Genomic DNA, 17,988 nt, shown 5'->3' on the forward strand with positions numbered 1-17,988 from the left:
CAAAGTTAATGGCTGGTAGACAAAACCAAAGCAAAAAGTGTGTTGTACAACATACAAAACCGGGCAGAGGCTCACCCATTCTTTCATTGTTACTTACAGTGAAACTTTCAGCTGTTTTGCCTCACACCATCTGGAGGGACCATTAGTGTTTTTGGCTTTACCCTCACGTAAGGTTGTGGAAGTGAGCAGCTGTGTTACAGCAAGAAAATGTGATTTTAAGAGCAGGTCCTTTTGTCATAGCAGTTGGTGCTACATCAAGAGAGAACAAGAAAAGCTGCCCAGAAAAGTTGTATGGGAGGTCAAGGAAATCGTGCAGAACTCAACAGAAGATGTTATAAAGGGATAAAGCATAAGGTTTATGCTTTGTGTGTAGTAAGAAAATTAATGCTTCGTGTGTTATATCAGGCTGTTGTGGGCATGTAGTGGTAAAATTACAGATAATAAATTACTGCTTTTTCTACTGAAGCTATATAACCTTTCCTAATTTTAGCACCACAAGGAAATGCAGTTTAGTGGTTCTCTATGCTATGGAGTTTAGTCCAAATGTTTGAACTTTTCTGTGGTCTAGAAAAGCTGGCATTTTAAGAAGTATTTCATAGTTACATAGGTTACCATTACACCACTGTAGTGATTTTGCAGTGCTTTGTTCAGGGGAAAACTAGCCTATTTGTGGGGAAAAAATGTCCAAAGGACATCCTAACTTCTGTTCTCTAGAGTAGTGTTTGATATGACACAGCATTAAGGGATAGAATCAACCCCATACATTCTCAATTTTAGAAACAGGGAGAAAACTGAAATATGAAGCTATTCCCACTAGAAATGTTGTAAATCTTACAAAATATATAAGCTTTCCTCTTCAACATACATCAAAAGCATAAAACTTGGGAGATTAAAATATGTTTTTAATCTTGGTTTGATGAGCAAAACTTTCACTGTAATATTTATTATGAGAGGCTCTACTTGTGTTGCCTCTTCCCTTTGTTCTGTTTATATATGACTTCCTTTCTTCCAAAAAAGTAGGAAGTATCGCTTTCACAAAGCTAAAGGATATTGCAATGGTTTGTTCATTTAAGCTGAATTGTAGGCCCACGTGGCAGGCACAAACTTTTCTTTTATTGTCCTGGGTCCCAGAGGACCAGCAGTGCTTTCTGATGGCTTCCCATGAATGCCTTTCATTTGTGGAGGAGTTTCAGTGGCTTATGCTGACTGTACAAAGATCAAACAGGCAGGAAAATTGTGGTTTTATGAAACTTAGCCAAGATTTTTTGTTGTTTTTTTTTTTCTCAGAAGTTTTTCTTCTGTAACCTTATTTTTTAAGGACAATATTAGGTCAATTAGTTTTAGTGGCTGATGGAAAAAAGATTGTTCTATAATTTTCTCTTTAAAACTTAAGTATTTTCTCGGTTATTAGAAAATTTTTAGACGTGTATAAGGAAACTACTGACCGTAATTGCAGTCTGTCTTTATTGCATTTGGAATCAATGGTATCCAAAATTAAGCTTAAAAAAATGTTGTGGCTGCTTGGTCCTGCAATTTGATCTATTTTGGGCCACTGCGCCTGCAGAGTTTTGCTGAAATCACCCCATTTTGTTGTGTTGAGTTTTGTTGTTGTTGTTGTTGTTTTTTTCCTGGGTACAAAGGTCTGTCAAACAGATTTGACTGTGATTTGACCTGTCAAAGTCTCATTTGTTTCAAGAACAGTGCTTTTTTTTTCTCAGCAAATTTTCATAGCATTCTTCATAGAGATTTCTTTTTTGCTCAGCTGTTGGTGAGCTTAAGTATTGGAAAGAGATGTGCAGACCACAACTTCTTTTTAACTGCAGTGATGGCATGTTTTGCCAGCAACACACAATTTTCATTGTGTTACTCATATAAAACCTCATGTTTGTCATATGAATTCCGTTTTTGTTGAAGGATTATTTTAATAAGACTAAAATGGCTTAAATTTCTGAAGTAAAACCCGTAGCATCTTTAGAGGTCAGACGTAGCTGAAACTTGAACAGCTGTACAACATGCATCCTAGATTGTTTTTAATTGTCTTCCCTTTCTCTAACAGCAGTAATTCTTGTTTATATTGTCAAGAACCTTTCCACTGAGCACAAGAGCACCATACTTTAAGGTCACATGCTTAACCCCACTGCGGGGTTACAATGTAAATGGGCCCCCTTTGTTTTCATTAATGTGTGAGGGGTGGGTGCAAGGCAAGGCTGTTCACAAGGCTTAAATAACTTATTGTAGAAGTGTCTTAAAGAAAGCATATTTTGTCTCCATACCACAGTTGTTTAGCATTACTCTTGTGCATCCAACCGACAGCCAGTTTGGCAATGGATTTTTGTGTGTCATTTTGTTCTTTTGACCTGTGATACTTTTTTCTTTCTCTCTCTCTTTTTTTTTTTATTGAGCGAATGGATTCACCTCAAATAATACAAAACGAAGAAGCTTTTCCTCTTTCTATTCTTGATATCTTAAAACTAGTAAACAAAGCTGGAGATGCTCTTTTCCACCCAAACCCCTTTTTGTAACAATTTTCCAGTTGCTGTTCCTGTGTTGATAAAGAGGTTTAAAATTGGGACTTTCAGAAAAGTCAAATTAAATTATTATGCTCAGTGCTTTTAATCAGTTTAAAAATTAACAAAGTATAGACTTTTAAAATGATTTTAGGAGTTTCAGGTAAGTGTTATTTTTCTCTGCCTGTAGTCACTGATGTATGGAGAAAGAATGATATTGAAATCTTACGAGTTGTTTTGATTATCCAGAATTGGCCCTGAGTCCAAAGATTTTAGGTGATTTCAAACCCAGTGTTGATGGTATTCTGTGGCTAACATTTGTAGTTGGTTTTGTAGGCCAAGGAAGTTGAAGTCATGCTCTTTTTGGGGGGAATATCTCAGTTCCAGGTTGTTTGCTTTTTTCCATATTTGGTGATAAATTTGGACCATAAATATAATTTGATTCATGTCTTGTTTCGAGACTCACAGACTTATACCAGCACGTGGAACAGTAGATACATGAGCTTGTGATCCATCCAATGTGATGAATTTGATCCAACAGTGTTGTATGCAAGAGTTTCTATGCAGGTACCGAGAGTATAAACACTGAACGAACAAGGCAAGGAGAAAGGATTATGTCTAGAAGATGCAGTAATACATAATTATCAAAGCAAAACATCATTTTGAATACAGCAAGTTGCAGCTTAGTAGAAATAGTACTTTGTTGATTTTCAAACTTTGTTAATCAAGGTAGAAAATTGTTTTTTTCTAGCTTGCAGTTGAGACAAAAATAATGACTTTCTTGAGATGAAAACTCTTCAGTATGAATTTAGGTTTACTGTATTTTCTTGCTCTGTTTTAAGACAGAAATGTTGTGACAACATGTTTTCACAGATGCTTATCAAAATAATCTTTTTCCTCATAACTGCTATGGACTTAGTTACGCTGTTTGGAGAGATAAACTCTGTCTTGGGTTTTAATTTTCTTGCACTTCATTTCTGGTAAGAACAACTTACTGTATCTAGTGTTCTCTCCAGTATGAGAATAACTGATTCAACTAGTTGTAAACAGGATGAAATCTGCCAACCTTGAAAGAAAGTTATTTAACACTCAAGAACATTGTGGTAGTTTAATTGGGAAGTAGTTCTGTTGATAAACATTTAAGAAACTTTTTTGTGAAACAACAAAATGTAGAACATTTAAGACTGTAAATAAGCATACAACAAATACAAGTCTTGACAAGAGATTTATTATGAATGTCAAAAAATATCAAACATTATTAGAAGGCAGTCCATGTTCTAGTGAAAATGTTTTAGATTTTTTTTTTCCTAAATGAATATATTTATCCCTGAAAATTGATTTGATATATGTAAAAAGATTGCATAATGATATCCTAAATAAAAAATTGAAAGGGGAAAAAAATAAAGAACAGAAACTCCAGAATTCAAATGCTGAAGAGAGACACCAGGTTTTCATCAAATGGCATGTTTTCCTCTTTAAGAAGAAAAATATTTATATATACAACATTGATAGTTTGAATGATTGTTCAAATGGAATGTACCTCTTACATGTGGACTCTGGTGAGAAGTGTGATTTGCCCTGTAGTGTCATGGTAAAGCAGAAAGTGAAGTAGGTAGACAGTAACATTAACTGGAGATTTAGAACCCTAGCATGGCTTGTCATGATGTGTCTTTAAAGGCAGAAGTTTTTGTATGAGAGAACACAAGTCAGACCCTTCTCCACAAACTGCTCTTTTTCATTTCTTCAGCAACCCAGGAGATCCAAAAGCTTTTCGGGTTAGTGGAGAACATCTCCACTGTGGTATGTACTCCCTATGTGTCTGTTAAGGATGCTCAGCCAGTTTGTGTTAATACATCCTTGACATTGCTTTTTTACTTGTGGATTAACAGTTCCTTCTGGAAGAGTGCAGAGGTGATTAGTCAGCCACCTTTGACCTCTCTCTTAAGTTGGACTTTGCAGCTGAACTTGAGAACCCATATCTTGTTTCACGTGCCTGTAGAAGGACGTGGTAGTGACTGGTGAGGCAGCAGCTGTGACTGTCGTGGTGCAGGGTAACAGAATGCATTGTTGTGGGATGCCACGGGGTAACAGTGTTGTCTGTTTTCCAAATGGCTTTGTCCTAATTTGTGAGCACATCATGCAGATGTCGTCTCTGCTGAGTAGCCAGAATGCTCAGCACACAACTTTTGTTTCAGAGAGTAATCGATGTGTGTATGTTCACAGTGATCTGATGATCACACTGTTTGTTTTCTTTGTTAGGCACATGAATCATATGATGAAAGTTTATTTTCCCTGACTGAATGTTGTGACATTAATGAAAATTGTGTATGTAATATTTTCTGATATAGTGAAATTTGCAAATTGGATGTTGGATGTTCAATCTTTAAATACTTCTTCAGTGTTGTAGCATGGTGTTTTACTGGGACACAACTCTAGCAGAATAATCAATAGCTGCCTATAGCTGGCATTAACAGCCTTATAAAGGGTAGGTTTTACCGATATATTGCATTCAGAAGAAAAATAAATAGCAAAGAAAATGTTACTGAGTACTTGGCATGATGGAAGTTGGCAGCTGAGTGTCTCCAGAGGATGAGAACCTCTGTGGAAGTGACCTGTCCTTAGAAGGGGTGGAGGTCTGCCTGGGTGTACTGTGTGTTAGTGTTCCAGCTCCATGATTCCATGCTGCAATTAAGCGGGATGTGACAAAACAGTGACTGCAGGTGTACTGTCTGTGTTGTACCCTGGTGTGTGTCTGTATACAGCAAATATGGGCATACACATAAAAGATTAGGCAGAGTTTTAATTTTCTTTAATTTAGGAGGAGCTGTGATTTGTGATTTGTTTAGGTTTGGGTTTTTTTTTATGTGTTTTTGGTTTTTTTTATTCTGGAAAAAAGTGTAGACTTCTTTTGAGCCTACAGGATGGTAAGTTTGATCAGACATTAACTATAGTGAAGCATTGCTTATTTAGCATTGTAGGTGTACCTGAACTACTGAACTAATTCTGTAATTGTCTTTTTTTCTTGTAAGATTCGTGTTGCCTTTATATACTAGTAAGCTATAGTAAGACATACTCCCCTTCCTCACTTATAATGGAAACTTAGTGTCCATATATAGATGGCATGTACATATATTACAGGATTATGTATCATTATGCTCTAATAAGTCAGAATGATGTGCAAGACTTTATTCCTAAATGTGCTCTGAATGCAAGAGATATAAGACTACATAGTTTCCTGCTCTTCCAGGAGGAATCCATATTTACTGTAAGGACTGAATCCAAAATAGTGATGGTATGTTTTGGGCAACTGTTTGATGTGAGTTAAATCAATAGACCTTTCTGTATTTCTCCCTTGTCAATGCCTCCATTTTTTTCAATTTTCTAGTACATTGCATTAGGTTGTACATTTTACACTGCACATCCCCAATGTCACGTCATCACCATTTGCGTGGCCTATATGTGAAGTGCCTAGCACGTGGTTTTATGTAAAATATAGTTATGTACTGTAGCAAAACTGGAGGAGGATAAGGCACTGAAATCAGCCTAGTTTTCAGTTGAGAAACAAGGATCACAGCTTCTAGAAAAGTGTATTTCCAAATGCTGTTGTCATAATGAACTAATAACAATATCTGGTAGTGCTCTCCTTGCTGCTTGTCAATGTCATATTCCCTGTACATTAAGTACATATAGTGTAGGAGGTTCTATTTTGGTTTTATTTCCTATACTCTTCCCAGCAGTGTGCTCTAAATTTTCTTTCTGTCCCTTTGGCCATGACAGCTTGTATCACTACTGCACTTACATGATTATGAATTTTAAATCTTCACAACGGCGTGCCATGGTGTCACTGGGGGTAATGAAGCTGTTACTTGAGCCAAGTGTGACAAAACTTCATTTCTGAAACAACATGGTGAGAATCCCATTCTCACAGGGATATCCACAGACCCGGTGCATTTAGTGCTGTGAGGATGATAAAGGCATTGAAACCCTTATGTCATTCGAAGATACGATTCAGCTGTATGTGGTTATCTTGCATATGTACTAAATTGCTATTCTGCTATGGCATGTGTCTTAGACAAAGCATGCCCACAGGCACTTCTGGACATGTGGCTTGCTGCTTCATTTGATTGTGGCTTCCAGCTTCTTCATTCTGCAGCATTTAACCCATTCTGTAACGTGGCTTTCTGTGTTTTAAATTATTTCAGTCAAACTAATGACATGGGAAATACACCCTGAATTTCTGCACAACTATATTTTAGTACACATTGTGTTAGGAAGCGTTATGGCTAAGGCAGTAAGTAGCTTCATAGCAACAGGTAGTGGCTTCAGTGATGGGAGGAAAATGTTGATATTCTAGGCGTTTCCATGCTAAATAGATACTGAGATGTGCTGTTCAAGGAAATCAGTAACATGACATTTAATTAAACACTGAAGGTAGTCACAAATAAAAATGCAATAATGAATTCAGAATCTAGCACTCACTGTTTTCCATCTTTCTTCATGCTTCGTGGATGTTTAAAAAGACTTGTTTTTGTGACAATAATGTTAATTTTAGTGATTCCAGTTGGTATTTTGAATGCTACAAGGGCCAGGGGTCTAGTTTGGAGATTTCGGTACAAGTTTTCATCTGTAAATATTTTAAGAGGAGCTTGTGTGTAGCTTAGTGTATTAGGGCTTCAGTATAAATTAGATGAGTCAAAGCAATGCCTTGCTTATGTGTAGAATTATTTCATTAGAATTAGTAAAATTATTTGAGTATTTAATTTGAACTTCAGTTCATTTCAGTGTTTGTGAGGTGGGATTACCTACTTCTGGCTTCAAAGTCCATAATTTTTTCCTCTCTACCCCACCCTAAATTATTCATAGATGATGATGTTAGTTTTGAGATGCTAAGAAAATTATGGGGTACTCTTTTGAGTTCTTTTGAATGCATAAAACCATTTGTTGTGTGGTTCTTCAGTGCTTATGAGAACTGCACATATTTGTTGATGATGAAATTCAGACTGCTGGCTGAGCGAGCATGTGCAGGTTGTACTTGGCGTGATTCAGCATTGCAAAATATAAGCTGTCCAGAGTGCAGATTAGCCAAGTGAGTCTTGTAGTGCATCTTAGCTCAACTGATTTCAGCAATAGTAAATAATCACTGAAGCATACACTGCTGTGCAGTCCTTCAGAACTTAAGTGTTCAGCGTAACTACTGTTTGCATGTGACCAAAATGGAAAAAGGGAGGTGTATACAAAGGAGTGAATTATAACAAAGAACACTTTCTGCTTCAGTTCTTGCTCAGAAAACATATGTTCAGCCATGCAGGCAACAGTTGGGGTAAAGACACACTGTAGGTTTGGAAACAAAAGGCATGTTCTTTTCTTGCATTCACAATGTTTTCAAACATATTCACTTGTTAGGGACTGGCCTGTCAGCTGGATCTTCTTGCAAGCGTGATTTCTTTTTCTTGACTTCTTTCAAAAGCTTTTTCCCCACAATGTTTTACACTTCATATAATCCACTATGCATGGTAGGCCTGCCTCATTCTTTGTGCTATTGATGATTCAGAGGTGGAGGGGCCATGCTCTGGGAGAATGTGGCTGAAGGGTAACCTTTCACTCACCCATACATCTGAAGATGCTAAGCCACTCTTATTCCAAATATCTTGAGTGGTTTGGTTGCTCTTTCATGATAAGATGGGTTATACTTCACCTTTAGAACATTGCCAAACCAGTTAGTGCAGCAAAAATACTTAGAAAGTGTTGATCTTTATACATTTTTTTACTTTGTAAGTATGTATTGAGTATCTTACAGACATCCATCGTAACTACAGTGAATCATCCAGTAAAAAGGATTTTTTTTTTTTCTAAATTGGAAATTCATTCAGTTGTGGCATGCCAGAGTAACCAAAAATTACTTGGTCATTACTTCTGTTTGGATTCCTTTTTCCTAAATATATGGTTCAAGACCCAAGTAGAAATACACTTATATAGGCATAAAGTAATGGTTATTTCCAAGTCAACTCTACCTGGTTTAATTTATGACCTTTAAACTCATAAAACTAGAAAATGTACTGCTTTAGCTCCACAGGTATAGATAAATGGTACAACTTTCTAGTGCAGACAAGACTACAGTTTCTCTGAAAAAGTCCAAGTGATCTACTCACTGTAGGTTTTTCTGGGTCAAACTACTCATCTATCAAGTCAGGTATTCATCCTTTGCTGTCAGCAGTGAATACCTCAAAGGGAGGCAGGGCTGCCAACATTTTAATGCATGTAGACTTGTATATAGAGCTTAAACATATGTCTGACTTTAAGCATTCTGCTTTATAATTGGGTTATGTACTTGTTTAGTTTTGATGTGCACCATTGAATATAATACTAGAAGAGAATGTATATTCTTTGTAGCAGTGGTTTCACATCAGCAACTTGAATTTTCATTCCTTTTACCCTACAAAAATTACACGTCTTTGATAAAATTTTCTATTCCTTTATATTTTATTTAAAATAGACATAATATTTGACTTTAAAACCTGGTTTTGCGTTGGAAGTTCTCAATCAATAACCAGAACAGTAGGGAGTTTCATGTTGGCTTGTGGATTATGCATGTGTTTTGTTGGAGTATTAATAGTGTTAGCTGAATTTTCAGCAGCTTGGGAAATTACCACTGATGAATGTCCAATGATTACAGTATCCCACATAAGGCCCTTCAGACCATGAGGATCATTTAGTCAACTAGAAAATCCTCAGACAAGAAAACTCTGTGTAAATATTTTCTAATGGAAGGTGCCAGCAAATACATCCTTGCCAACATATGTCAAGACTGCCAGAAGATCTGTGAGGATGGGGATTAACTTTTTAGCACTGTCATCTTAAGAGCTTTGACAGGGAAACATTATTTAAATGTTTTTCTTTGACTGTGCATGACTGGAAAGATGCTAACGGTAGATAAAACTAATATAAAGCAGTTAACGATACTGACATATATTCCAAGTCTGCACTCTTTTCTTTACTTGAGGTCTGTGTTAGAAATCCTTGAGAATACTACAGATGTAAAATAAATTGTCTTTTCCTTTTCAAATGAAATTTGATGATTCGTCTCCAGTCTGATACGAGAAAGCACACACTAGTATATTGCTTCTTTTGAGGAATTTTTTGTTTTGTTTTATAGGCTCCTTAAAAGTAAATTATGTTTTAGATGTTTTAGTGACTTCTCTGACTCCCAGAAAGAAAATAGTTAATAATAATTTCTTTCCTTTCAGCTCCCATGGGCCTACCTTCATTGTACAGTTTGCATATAACAGCTAGTAAGAGTAGAATGTACTGAACCTTAAACAAATCTATTAGGATCACCATGGCAAGAAACCGGGAAAATGGCAGGAAAAACGAACAATGATTTTGTAAACCCTCCAAAGGTCAGAAAAAGGCTTTCAGTAAGTATGCAGAGGCTAGAAATCAAATCCCATTTCCTATCATAAGAAACCAGTTGTTTTAGCAGCAGTGGTTAATGTACTGTATGTGAAAGATTTAAGACTAGTTGGAAAGCTTTGCTTCTGTTTTATTAGGCTGCTATTGAAAAGCCAACAGCATAACTTCAACTAGGTGCTTTGAGATTTCTTAATGGGCTGTCAAGGGCAAGACACCAGGTCTGTGCTATACTAGCTCTTTCCTGTACATTAAAACAACAGGGGCCAAATGATCATATACAGAAGTATGAATTACTTGATGCTTTCTCTGTTCCATATGGTCAGCCATGTCTTTGGCAATTAATCATGTACAGAATCAGTTGAGTGCTCTCTGAAGCATTGAAGTCAACATTTAGTTGTACCTGTGCCAGTGGGGGCAGTGGGGGTTGCGAGCGTAAAATAGCAGGATGAGGAGCTGCTGGCGCCGAAGCCAGAGCAGCTGGCTTCTATAAACAACACTTTTTTCCTCTTTACCTTTTTTTTTTTTTTTTTTTAAAAACTTTTCTTTGACAAACATGACTCATTTTTCAATATCATCCAAAACATGCGGGTTGCTGAGTGAAGCTGTGATATCTGGCATAGTGGATTAATAAACAAAAGGCAGAGAATTGGGTTTAATGTGCCCAAATTACTGGGTGATAACTTAAACCATACTGGCTGTTTCCATCGTATCAATGAAAATGGGTGCATTTGATTGTATTTTAAAAGTAAAGAAGAAATGAGCAGTGTTTTGTAAGCAATTACTAGCTTTTTTTATTATGGAGGAATTACAACATGTTAAATTAACATGGCTTAATAGATTTCAGCTTCTTTTCCTCCAACCCTTTAAAAGGCACCATGTTCTAGTTTTGTAGAATTTCATCAGGATACTTTTTGCACTGAAAGCAAAATAAAATGACAAAAATAACAGGGAAGATACAGAACAACATTTCATCTCTGCTTACAGATTTTACTCTTATGGTTTTTCTTTCTGTATTAGTTATTGATTTTTTTAGAGATAACTGCTATGTTAAAGTAGGAGTGGTTGCTAAAGATTCAGAAACTTATCCTATTTAAACTGGTGGTGAGTAAATTAAATCTAAGAGTGAAAAATCTGATTTGTTGACCCAATAAAGTAGAACCAAGAGGCAAACTGTCCCAAGTGCCACTTTAGTTCAGACTGAAGGCTAATTTGTTTGACAGAACACTAGGCTTCATGTCTCCAGCTATACAGTGTTTTTAACCTTAAGTCTGGCTCCTCAAGAGGTCTGTATTGAAGGAAGGAAAAATCTAGCTTTAGAAGATCAAAAATGTACCAGTGTGGGGGTTTGGAGTGTTTAGATGTTGCTTTTACTTGCATGTGTGTAAGCATGTCATAGTATTCACCCAGGACACACACAGTTCAGCAGGGTGGTGGCCTATGGATGTTAAAACAGAGTTTCTTTTGCTGTGTATCTAAGAAAAAAAATATTACTGTAATCCTGTTAAAAAACCTAGTTTAGATTTTTTACGTATCTAATTTTGAGTGTATTTCCTGGGTGAATAGAAAGGCTTGGTTATAACAGCTTCAATTCAGTCCCATCTAACTGATATATTTTGTCGGTGGGAATGAGAGGGAATAGGGTGTTGGTCTCTTAAAATCTAGTCTTAGTACCTTCCTTTCTTACATAATGAGAGAAGATACTCTGATGGATGCTGCCTGATAGGTCAGTAGAGCATTAGATTAGTTCTGCTGCTGTACCAGGAGGAAGTCAAAGAGTTTAGTTTCCTAGATACTATGTTTAATGTAGAAGGCTGGATTGGCACACTTTATATATGTATATGTAAGATATATGTGTGTATACCTTTGGGCTTTTTTGAGAGGTGGGTTGTGTGTTTGTTTTTAAGACCCATGCCATTTGGGATTTACAAGGAAAGGCTTTAAATACATTAATAGATCTATAAGGAGAATTGAGTAAGATTTACTGAAAATATTAACAATGCTGCTTATTAAAGTGATATGCTGAACAATGAAACAAGGAGTTGCTTCCCACAAGTGATAAGCAGTTTGCATAATCTCGTTGCTTAAGTTGTCCAGGATATGTTTTTGCCAGCTCAGGAAGCAGAAGAAAGAAAGTTTCAACAGTTTGTAAACATTACCACCCTCAAGAATCTCTGTGAACACAAGGATGAGATAAGACAGGCTGTAGGGCTGGTTGCCTTGTTTATTTATTCTACTGTCCTGCAGTCCCATGTGTGCTGAAAAACACTGAGTCAGTGTTGAGTCCAGTTCAGAAATGTGAAGGCTTCACTCAGCATTGGGCAAAGGGGGCCTCTGCAGACAATTATCTGTCATTGAAAGAATTGAGACACAAGATCAGATTTTCTTTGATGGGATGTGCAACTGTAGTGATGTTCAGAAGGTCATTCCTGCTCTCTAGAGAAGGGGTGGTATCAGCCGGGTTTCAGATGGATTTTTATCAGTGTTGATGTGAGGAAATGGCTTTCCCAGCTGATAACATCTTTGACCGAGTTTCTTGAACCCTTGACCTTTATCAGTCAAGGTATAAAATCCCCTTGTTAAAAATAAATCCCCAAACAAGTTACATGGAAAAGAAAGGAACATGTTCCTTTCAAAGGAACATGTTTTATAATATTATTTTACCCAGAATGGTGCTTTATTTGTTACAATTTGAGATTTTTATTGAGATTATAAGAATAGCAAGTTATTAAGAAATGCCTCTATATAAGCTACACATCAAGCCCTGCACTCACATTCCAGGTAACCTCACTGCCCTCAGCACTCCTAGAAAACAAGTAAATCAGTTGAATAGCTATGTATTATTGTTGTATGTTGCTTAATCATAGTATTTCACCCTCTAGGTAGCTGCAACTGTTCTCACAGGGCTTAATAAAGAAGCGTTTATGATGTCAGTGTCAAACTATGCATTTGACTTGGACTATGCACATCACCACATAAATGAAGGGTGTTAACAGAAGGCTGGAGCAATATAATTTCTCTCAGTAAAAATTAAATTAAGTTCAGTTTCCAGAGTTATGATGTTCCTGTAGATGGAGGGGACTTAAGGTAATGGAACTCAGAACCAAATTTACAATTTGACCAGGTCCACAGAATTCATACGATAGCATTATGGGATTGTGACTACTTGGAGAAGTGGTCACCCATCCCTGACTGATAACAATCTAATAACATCCTCTCTTCGTTAGATTTTTAACTAAAAATTCTTTAGGAACTATCAGTTCTCCATGTTCTGCACCTTGTGAATCACTTATTTTGGGGATTTTGATGTTTGTTGCCTGCAAATAACTATTCTTTCAGCTTTGTGAGGCAGAGCATCTTTAAACTTGGCACTTTACTGCAGTCTCAGAGACAAGTAGGCACGCCAGTGGATTTCCCTGTCCTGCTGTGATTCATGTGGCCATCCAAGGATTCTGAAAGGGAAGTTTGGTGGGCTGTGGTCTAGCTGTATGGCTGTGGTCTGATCATCCTATAATAGAGAGAAACTGTAGCTGTAGTGCTGTGTCAAGGCTTGTACATGATAAATATAAAAGTTAAAGCCTTAGTAGGTATATTTATTGTGAATGACAAGGAGTGTTAATTTACACTCATTAAAGAATGTACATCATCTCATGTGTGTTTTCACGTGCTGAAGTCCTCTATCAAATCCTGCTTTAAACTGTGCAGCTGCTGGAAGTGAGGCTGTAAGGTCAGGATTGTTGAAGTTGGCGGATATTAGAGCTTGTGGAAAAGATGTTGTAGGTCAGTGCAAGGGAAACCCATGTCAGGGAATCCTTATCTGAAAATGCTCTCTGGCTTTTTGTTTGCTTTGTAATGTCAAAGCAGGGTCAAGAATGTGATCTGTATAGACAGAGTTTTGAACATTTTGAGTTTTTACAAGAAAATGTTCTTTTTGATGTGTAAGTCCCATATGATGGGCTAATGCCTTTTGGTAGGCCAACTGATAGAACTGGGAAGTGGGGAGAAAGATGCTTTTTGCTCTTTGTCATCAGATGTTGGTACAATAAAATTATTTTCTGTCTCTATGAACCCTGTCATGCTTGTCTCATGGAACGACCATGGAGGTAGTAATGCTACTGCTACTTTACGTAGCTTAAGAAGTGTATAATCTGCATGTTATTGTCTCTTATGGAAAAAAAAACAACCTTTCAGACCTAGGGTAGATCTTCCTGTTTTCACAAACTAAAGATAATAACAATCATTTCTCTCACAGGATCCCCAGAGGAATTTTAGTTGGGCAGGGCAGAATGTAAAGTGTATGTAATTTGGAGGAGGAGGCAATATGCCATGTATTTTTGTCACATTGTTCCTATAAGAGAGATTATGCTGGGAATAGGAATTGCAGCTCTTAGTTATGTTTAAGTTGTGTTTTCAAAGTCACATATGCAACTCCTCAGGTTAGAAACTTCTTTTTTTTTTGCCTCCTTTACTGTGAAAAAAATAGGTTTGTGCAAGCATTCTGTCTATTCTGTCATCCTTCCCAAAAGCATTTAGATACTTTGATATGTTTGCAGAACATGTGACTGAAGGTTAGAATAGCAAAAACAGTTAAGTGTATATCAGTGGCTGGTTAAGGTGAAAAAGACAATATAATATCTTCACTGAAGGAAGAGACACTTGCATTGACTCTGCCATGGTTACTCTGCTGCACATCAAGTCAGCACATGTGCACTGGTGGACATCTGGCTGGTCAGCAGTGTGAGCATCAACACGTGCCATGTCCTTCCCAAGTTGGCAGAGGTTGGGAAGTGTGGGGGAAAGAAGGGGAGAAAATGGTGTGTGAGTGAGTTAGTGAAGACAAAGATGGAGTGATGAATTTAGAGTTAGCTTGCTGGCTGGATGAAGGATGATAGGAAGATCTGCAGTTTTGTTACGCCAGTGTTAACTGTCAACACAACATTTGGGAAGGCCAGTAACTTTCAGTCTGCAGAGACTGTGTGTCATCATACTGTGCAGATGACTTAAATCAATTGCATTTACAGATATGTATATTTTTAGTAGGTTTTAATTTATTCTCTGCGTGAAAATATTTTTCTACTTGTTTAACTGAAATATTTAATGATAAAGAGAACATGGGGACATCATCAGAAATTCCTTTCAGAAGATATAGTAAAAACAGGTATTTTCATTAGCTTTACCAAAGAGCAAATGGGGAGAGGGAAATCCCCCAACAAATGCACTGAAGAAAAACTTCTAATATTATTTGATACCAGATAATATTTAGAAAAGAAAGGAACTACGCCTCAAGAAAATGATGCCTAGTATGCACAATGTCTTGTTGTGATACTTAAGGCAATGAGATTTTAAGGTTTACCTTATATGCCATGTATATTGATTAAATACCAAATATATGGTGGCCATTTCTAACCATCATTTACTGTATTGATTTGTCAGCAGTGGAACTGTAATAAAAAAAGCTATTGATTTACTGTCCTTATTTGCTTATGGGCTTTTTATTAATTTTACACATTGTTTCCTATTTCTAGATTATAATTTTTATGTGTTTCCTCTCTTTAAGACAAGTCTGGTCCTCTCTGAAGTTAGAAAAGAACAACAAATTGAGGAACAAAGGAATGAAACCATCAGCTGCTTCCTGCTAGTCCTCAAGGAGCGACAGAGGCTGCGAAAAGAATGGACAGTAAGGTGGGAAGCACTCCTATAAATCCCCTTGCAAGTTGACATTTTCAAACAATTTTCAAAATCTTCACTGTTCAAATAGTAATTCCTTGAATGGAATAGTCAGTGTTTCTGCTTCTGATTTCAGAGTTACTTTGTGGGGTAGACTGCTCCCTTACTGTGCTCACATAATGGAGGCCATTGATAATAGCTTGAGGCAACATATATATATTTGAGGATTGGTGCCACCTCAAGTGCCCTGAGGTTTTCCATATATTGCTGACAATATGAGCAATGCTCTTTGCTGGCATGCTATGCTAATGGACACGCTGCTTGGCTGCTTTCTTTGTGATCCTGCCATTTTCCTGTGGGATCCAACTGGTGTTAACTGGGTTGTGTTGGGTGAGATTGGCATGAGTGTATGTATTGCTGGAGTTCATATTATGACTGCTTTATTATATGTACTTCTTAATAGAACTCATTGCCATGGTAATAGATCAGGTCAACAATTTTAAAAAGGCGTTTTTTGTTTCTATTTGGAAAGGTTTGGTACTGGAATGTAGCCTTAATGCATTTTGGAAGCTACAGCTACACTATACTTTTGGTTTGTTCAGAAATAAGTGAATAGAAACAGAATTTCCACCATATGCCACCTTATGTCCTTCTCTTTAGCTGTTAAACGAGTTGATGTCACCCTTTTCCACATTTAGTTCTAAAAGCTTTAGATTTATACTCATTTCATAATCTCTTATTATTTTCTTGTTTATGATTTACATTAAGTATCAGTCTATGAAATTTTTCTACGAAATGTACAGCTTTTCTTTTAAACCAGGTGTTCTTATTTATAATTAAATACAGTTTTTAGTAAAAAGTAATTTTTAATGCAGAATTTGTACATGAGTTTGTGTTTTTTTTTTTAATGAGATTTAGCCCTTAATTGGCATTATTTTTTTACCTGCACTAAATATTCCATTTAAGGGAGCTCTTTTGTGGTTTGTTGTAGTTCTTGAAAACTCTGAGATAACTTTTTAAAAGCAATCTGTAGATTTTGGGTCTGACACTTGAGTGTCTTTGCTGTTCCAAACAGTTACAGTGAGTGGACTTGAAATATTTTATAAGCTTTAGATAAAATATAAGCATTATAACATGTAATCATTTTGCAGATTAGAGGCTGCATTTTATAAGTTTGTGTTCTTATGAGTATGGAATGTTTATTTGTGTATTACTCAGTTAAGATCTCTGAGTAAAATATTGTCCATATTATCATGTGAGTTTTATCTTTTTTTTGAGGAATTTAAGGAGTTTTTAGTTGTTTGAGGTTTTTGGGTTTTTGGGTTTTTTTTGGGGGGGGTGCCTTCCATCACTGTGCTTGCTAAATAGTGCAAACATTTTGGCCACATTGGAGACAGGGGAAATCACTCAAGGCTTTTCTGGGACATTCTGTGCATCTTTGTTGTGAACCAGAAGAGGAGGATTCTAATGAGTGGAATATCATTTTAGTGTTCCTTTAGTTTAACAATAATTCACTAATATATGAAGTCATCACAAATCATAGCAATTGGGGGTAATTTAAAGATCAGGTGGGTTTCTGTGTTTCTGGCCTCTGCTTGCTGCTTGGAGTGCTCCAAGGCTGGAGCCAGGGCTGCAGTTGGAGCTGTAGCCTCGTCCCTGACAGAGCAGCACTGCAATTTTGGGGGATGGGGAGAGGCACAAGCAGATGAAGTACAGGCCTTCTTAAAACTAAACACCTGAAAGAAAATTTCAAGAGCATTGTGCCTTGAAAGTTCTGAAAGAAAGTGTCCTTTGAGTATTAAATATCCATAATCCTTTTTCTTTCTATTTGATGTTTCCCATTCCAGTGACCTATCTGAGAGTCTCATCCATATGAGCTGCATAAACAGGCTGTTACCATACACCTCACTTTACTTCATCAAAGCTCCTGCTCCATGTCTGGAATGAAACACTGGCTGTGGTAACCATCGAGCACACGGTGGTGAAAGTTATAAAACGTCCGCTGTGGTACAAGCAGGGCTGCTCATGTTTTAGAGATCAGTCTATTGTGTACTTTGGAATTACATGAGAAAAATGTGCTTGGACAGGAAATAATTAGCACTTGTCAAAGGGCAGGCAATAGGTTACAGTATTTTACTTTCAACAGGCTATCAGGGGATCAGCTAGATTAGATAATAGAATTTTTTTCCTGTGGAAGTTAAATACAGATGACTCTAATTACCTTACATTGTGCATTAGAGAGCAGATTATGAACAGTACAACTTCAAGAAATTTAGGTCAATGAAGGGAGGGCAGCTGGAAAAAAACTTTACTCTGTATTTGGTCTTTGTAGAGTTTTGTAGTCATTCTGTTCTTTCTGGTGCTTTATTTGTGTCATTAACACCTGAAATGACAGGCTGAGAACTGG

General features: G+C 36.8%; 1 protein-coding gene across 5 annotated transcripts in view; it reads left to right on the forward strand.

Moving 5' to 3' along the window:
- FTO (fat mass and obesity associated) overlaps positions 1-17,988 on the forward strand; it is a 237,463-nt gene that overhangs the window by 86,633 nt on the left and 132,842 nt on the right. For all 5 annotated transcript variants that reach the window (XM_017833584.1, XM_017833581.1, XM_017833583.1 and 2 more), the window contains exon 8: positions 15,472-15,596. In XM_017833584.1, the coding sequence (XP_017689073.1) occupies positions 15,472-15,596 (125 nt within the window). The remainder of the gene's footprint in view (positions 1-15,471; positions 15,597-17,988) is intronic.

This window comes from Lepidothrix coronata, unplaced genomic scaffold (genome assembly GCF_001604755.1).
Source record: "Lepidothrix coronata isolate B3197 unplaced genomic scaffold, Lepidothrix_coronata-1.0 Scaffold217, whole genome shotgun sequence".
Lineage (NCBI taxonomy): Eukaryota > Metazoa > Chordata > Aves > Passeriformes > Pipridae > Lepidothrix > Lepidothrix coronata.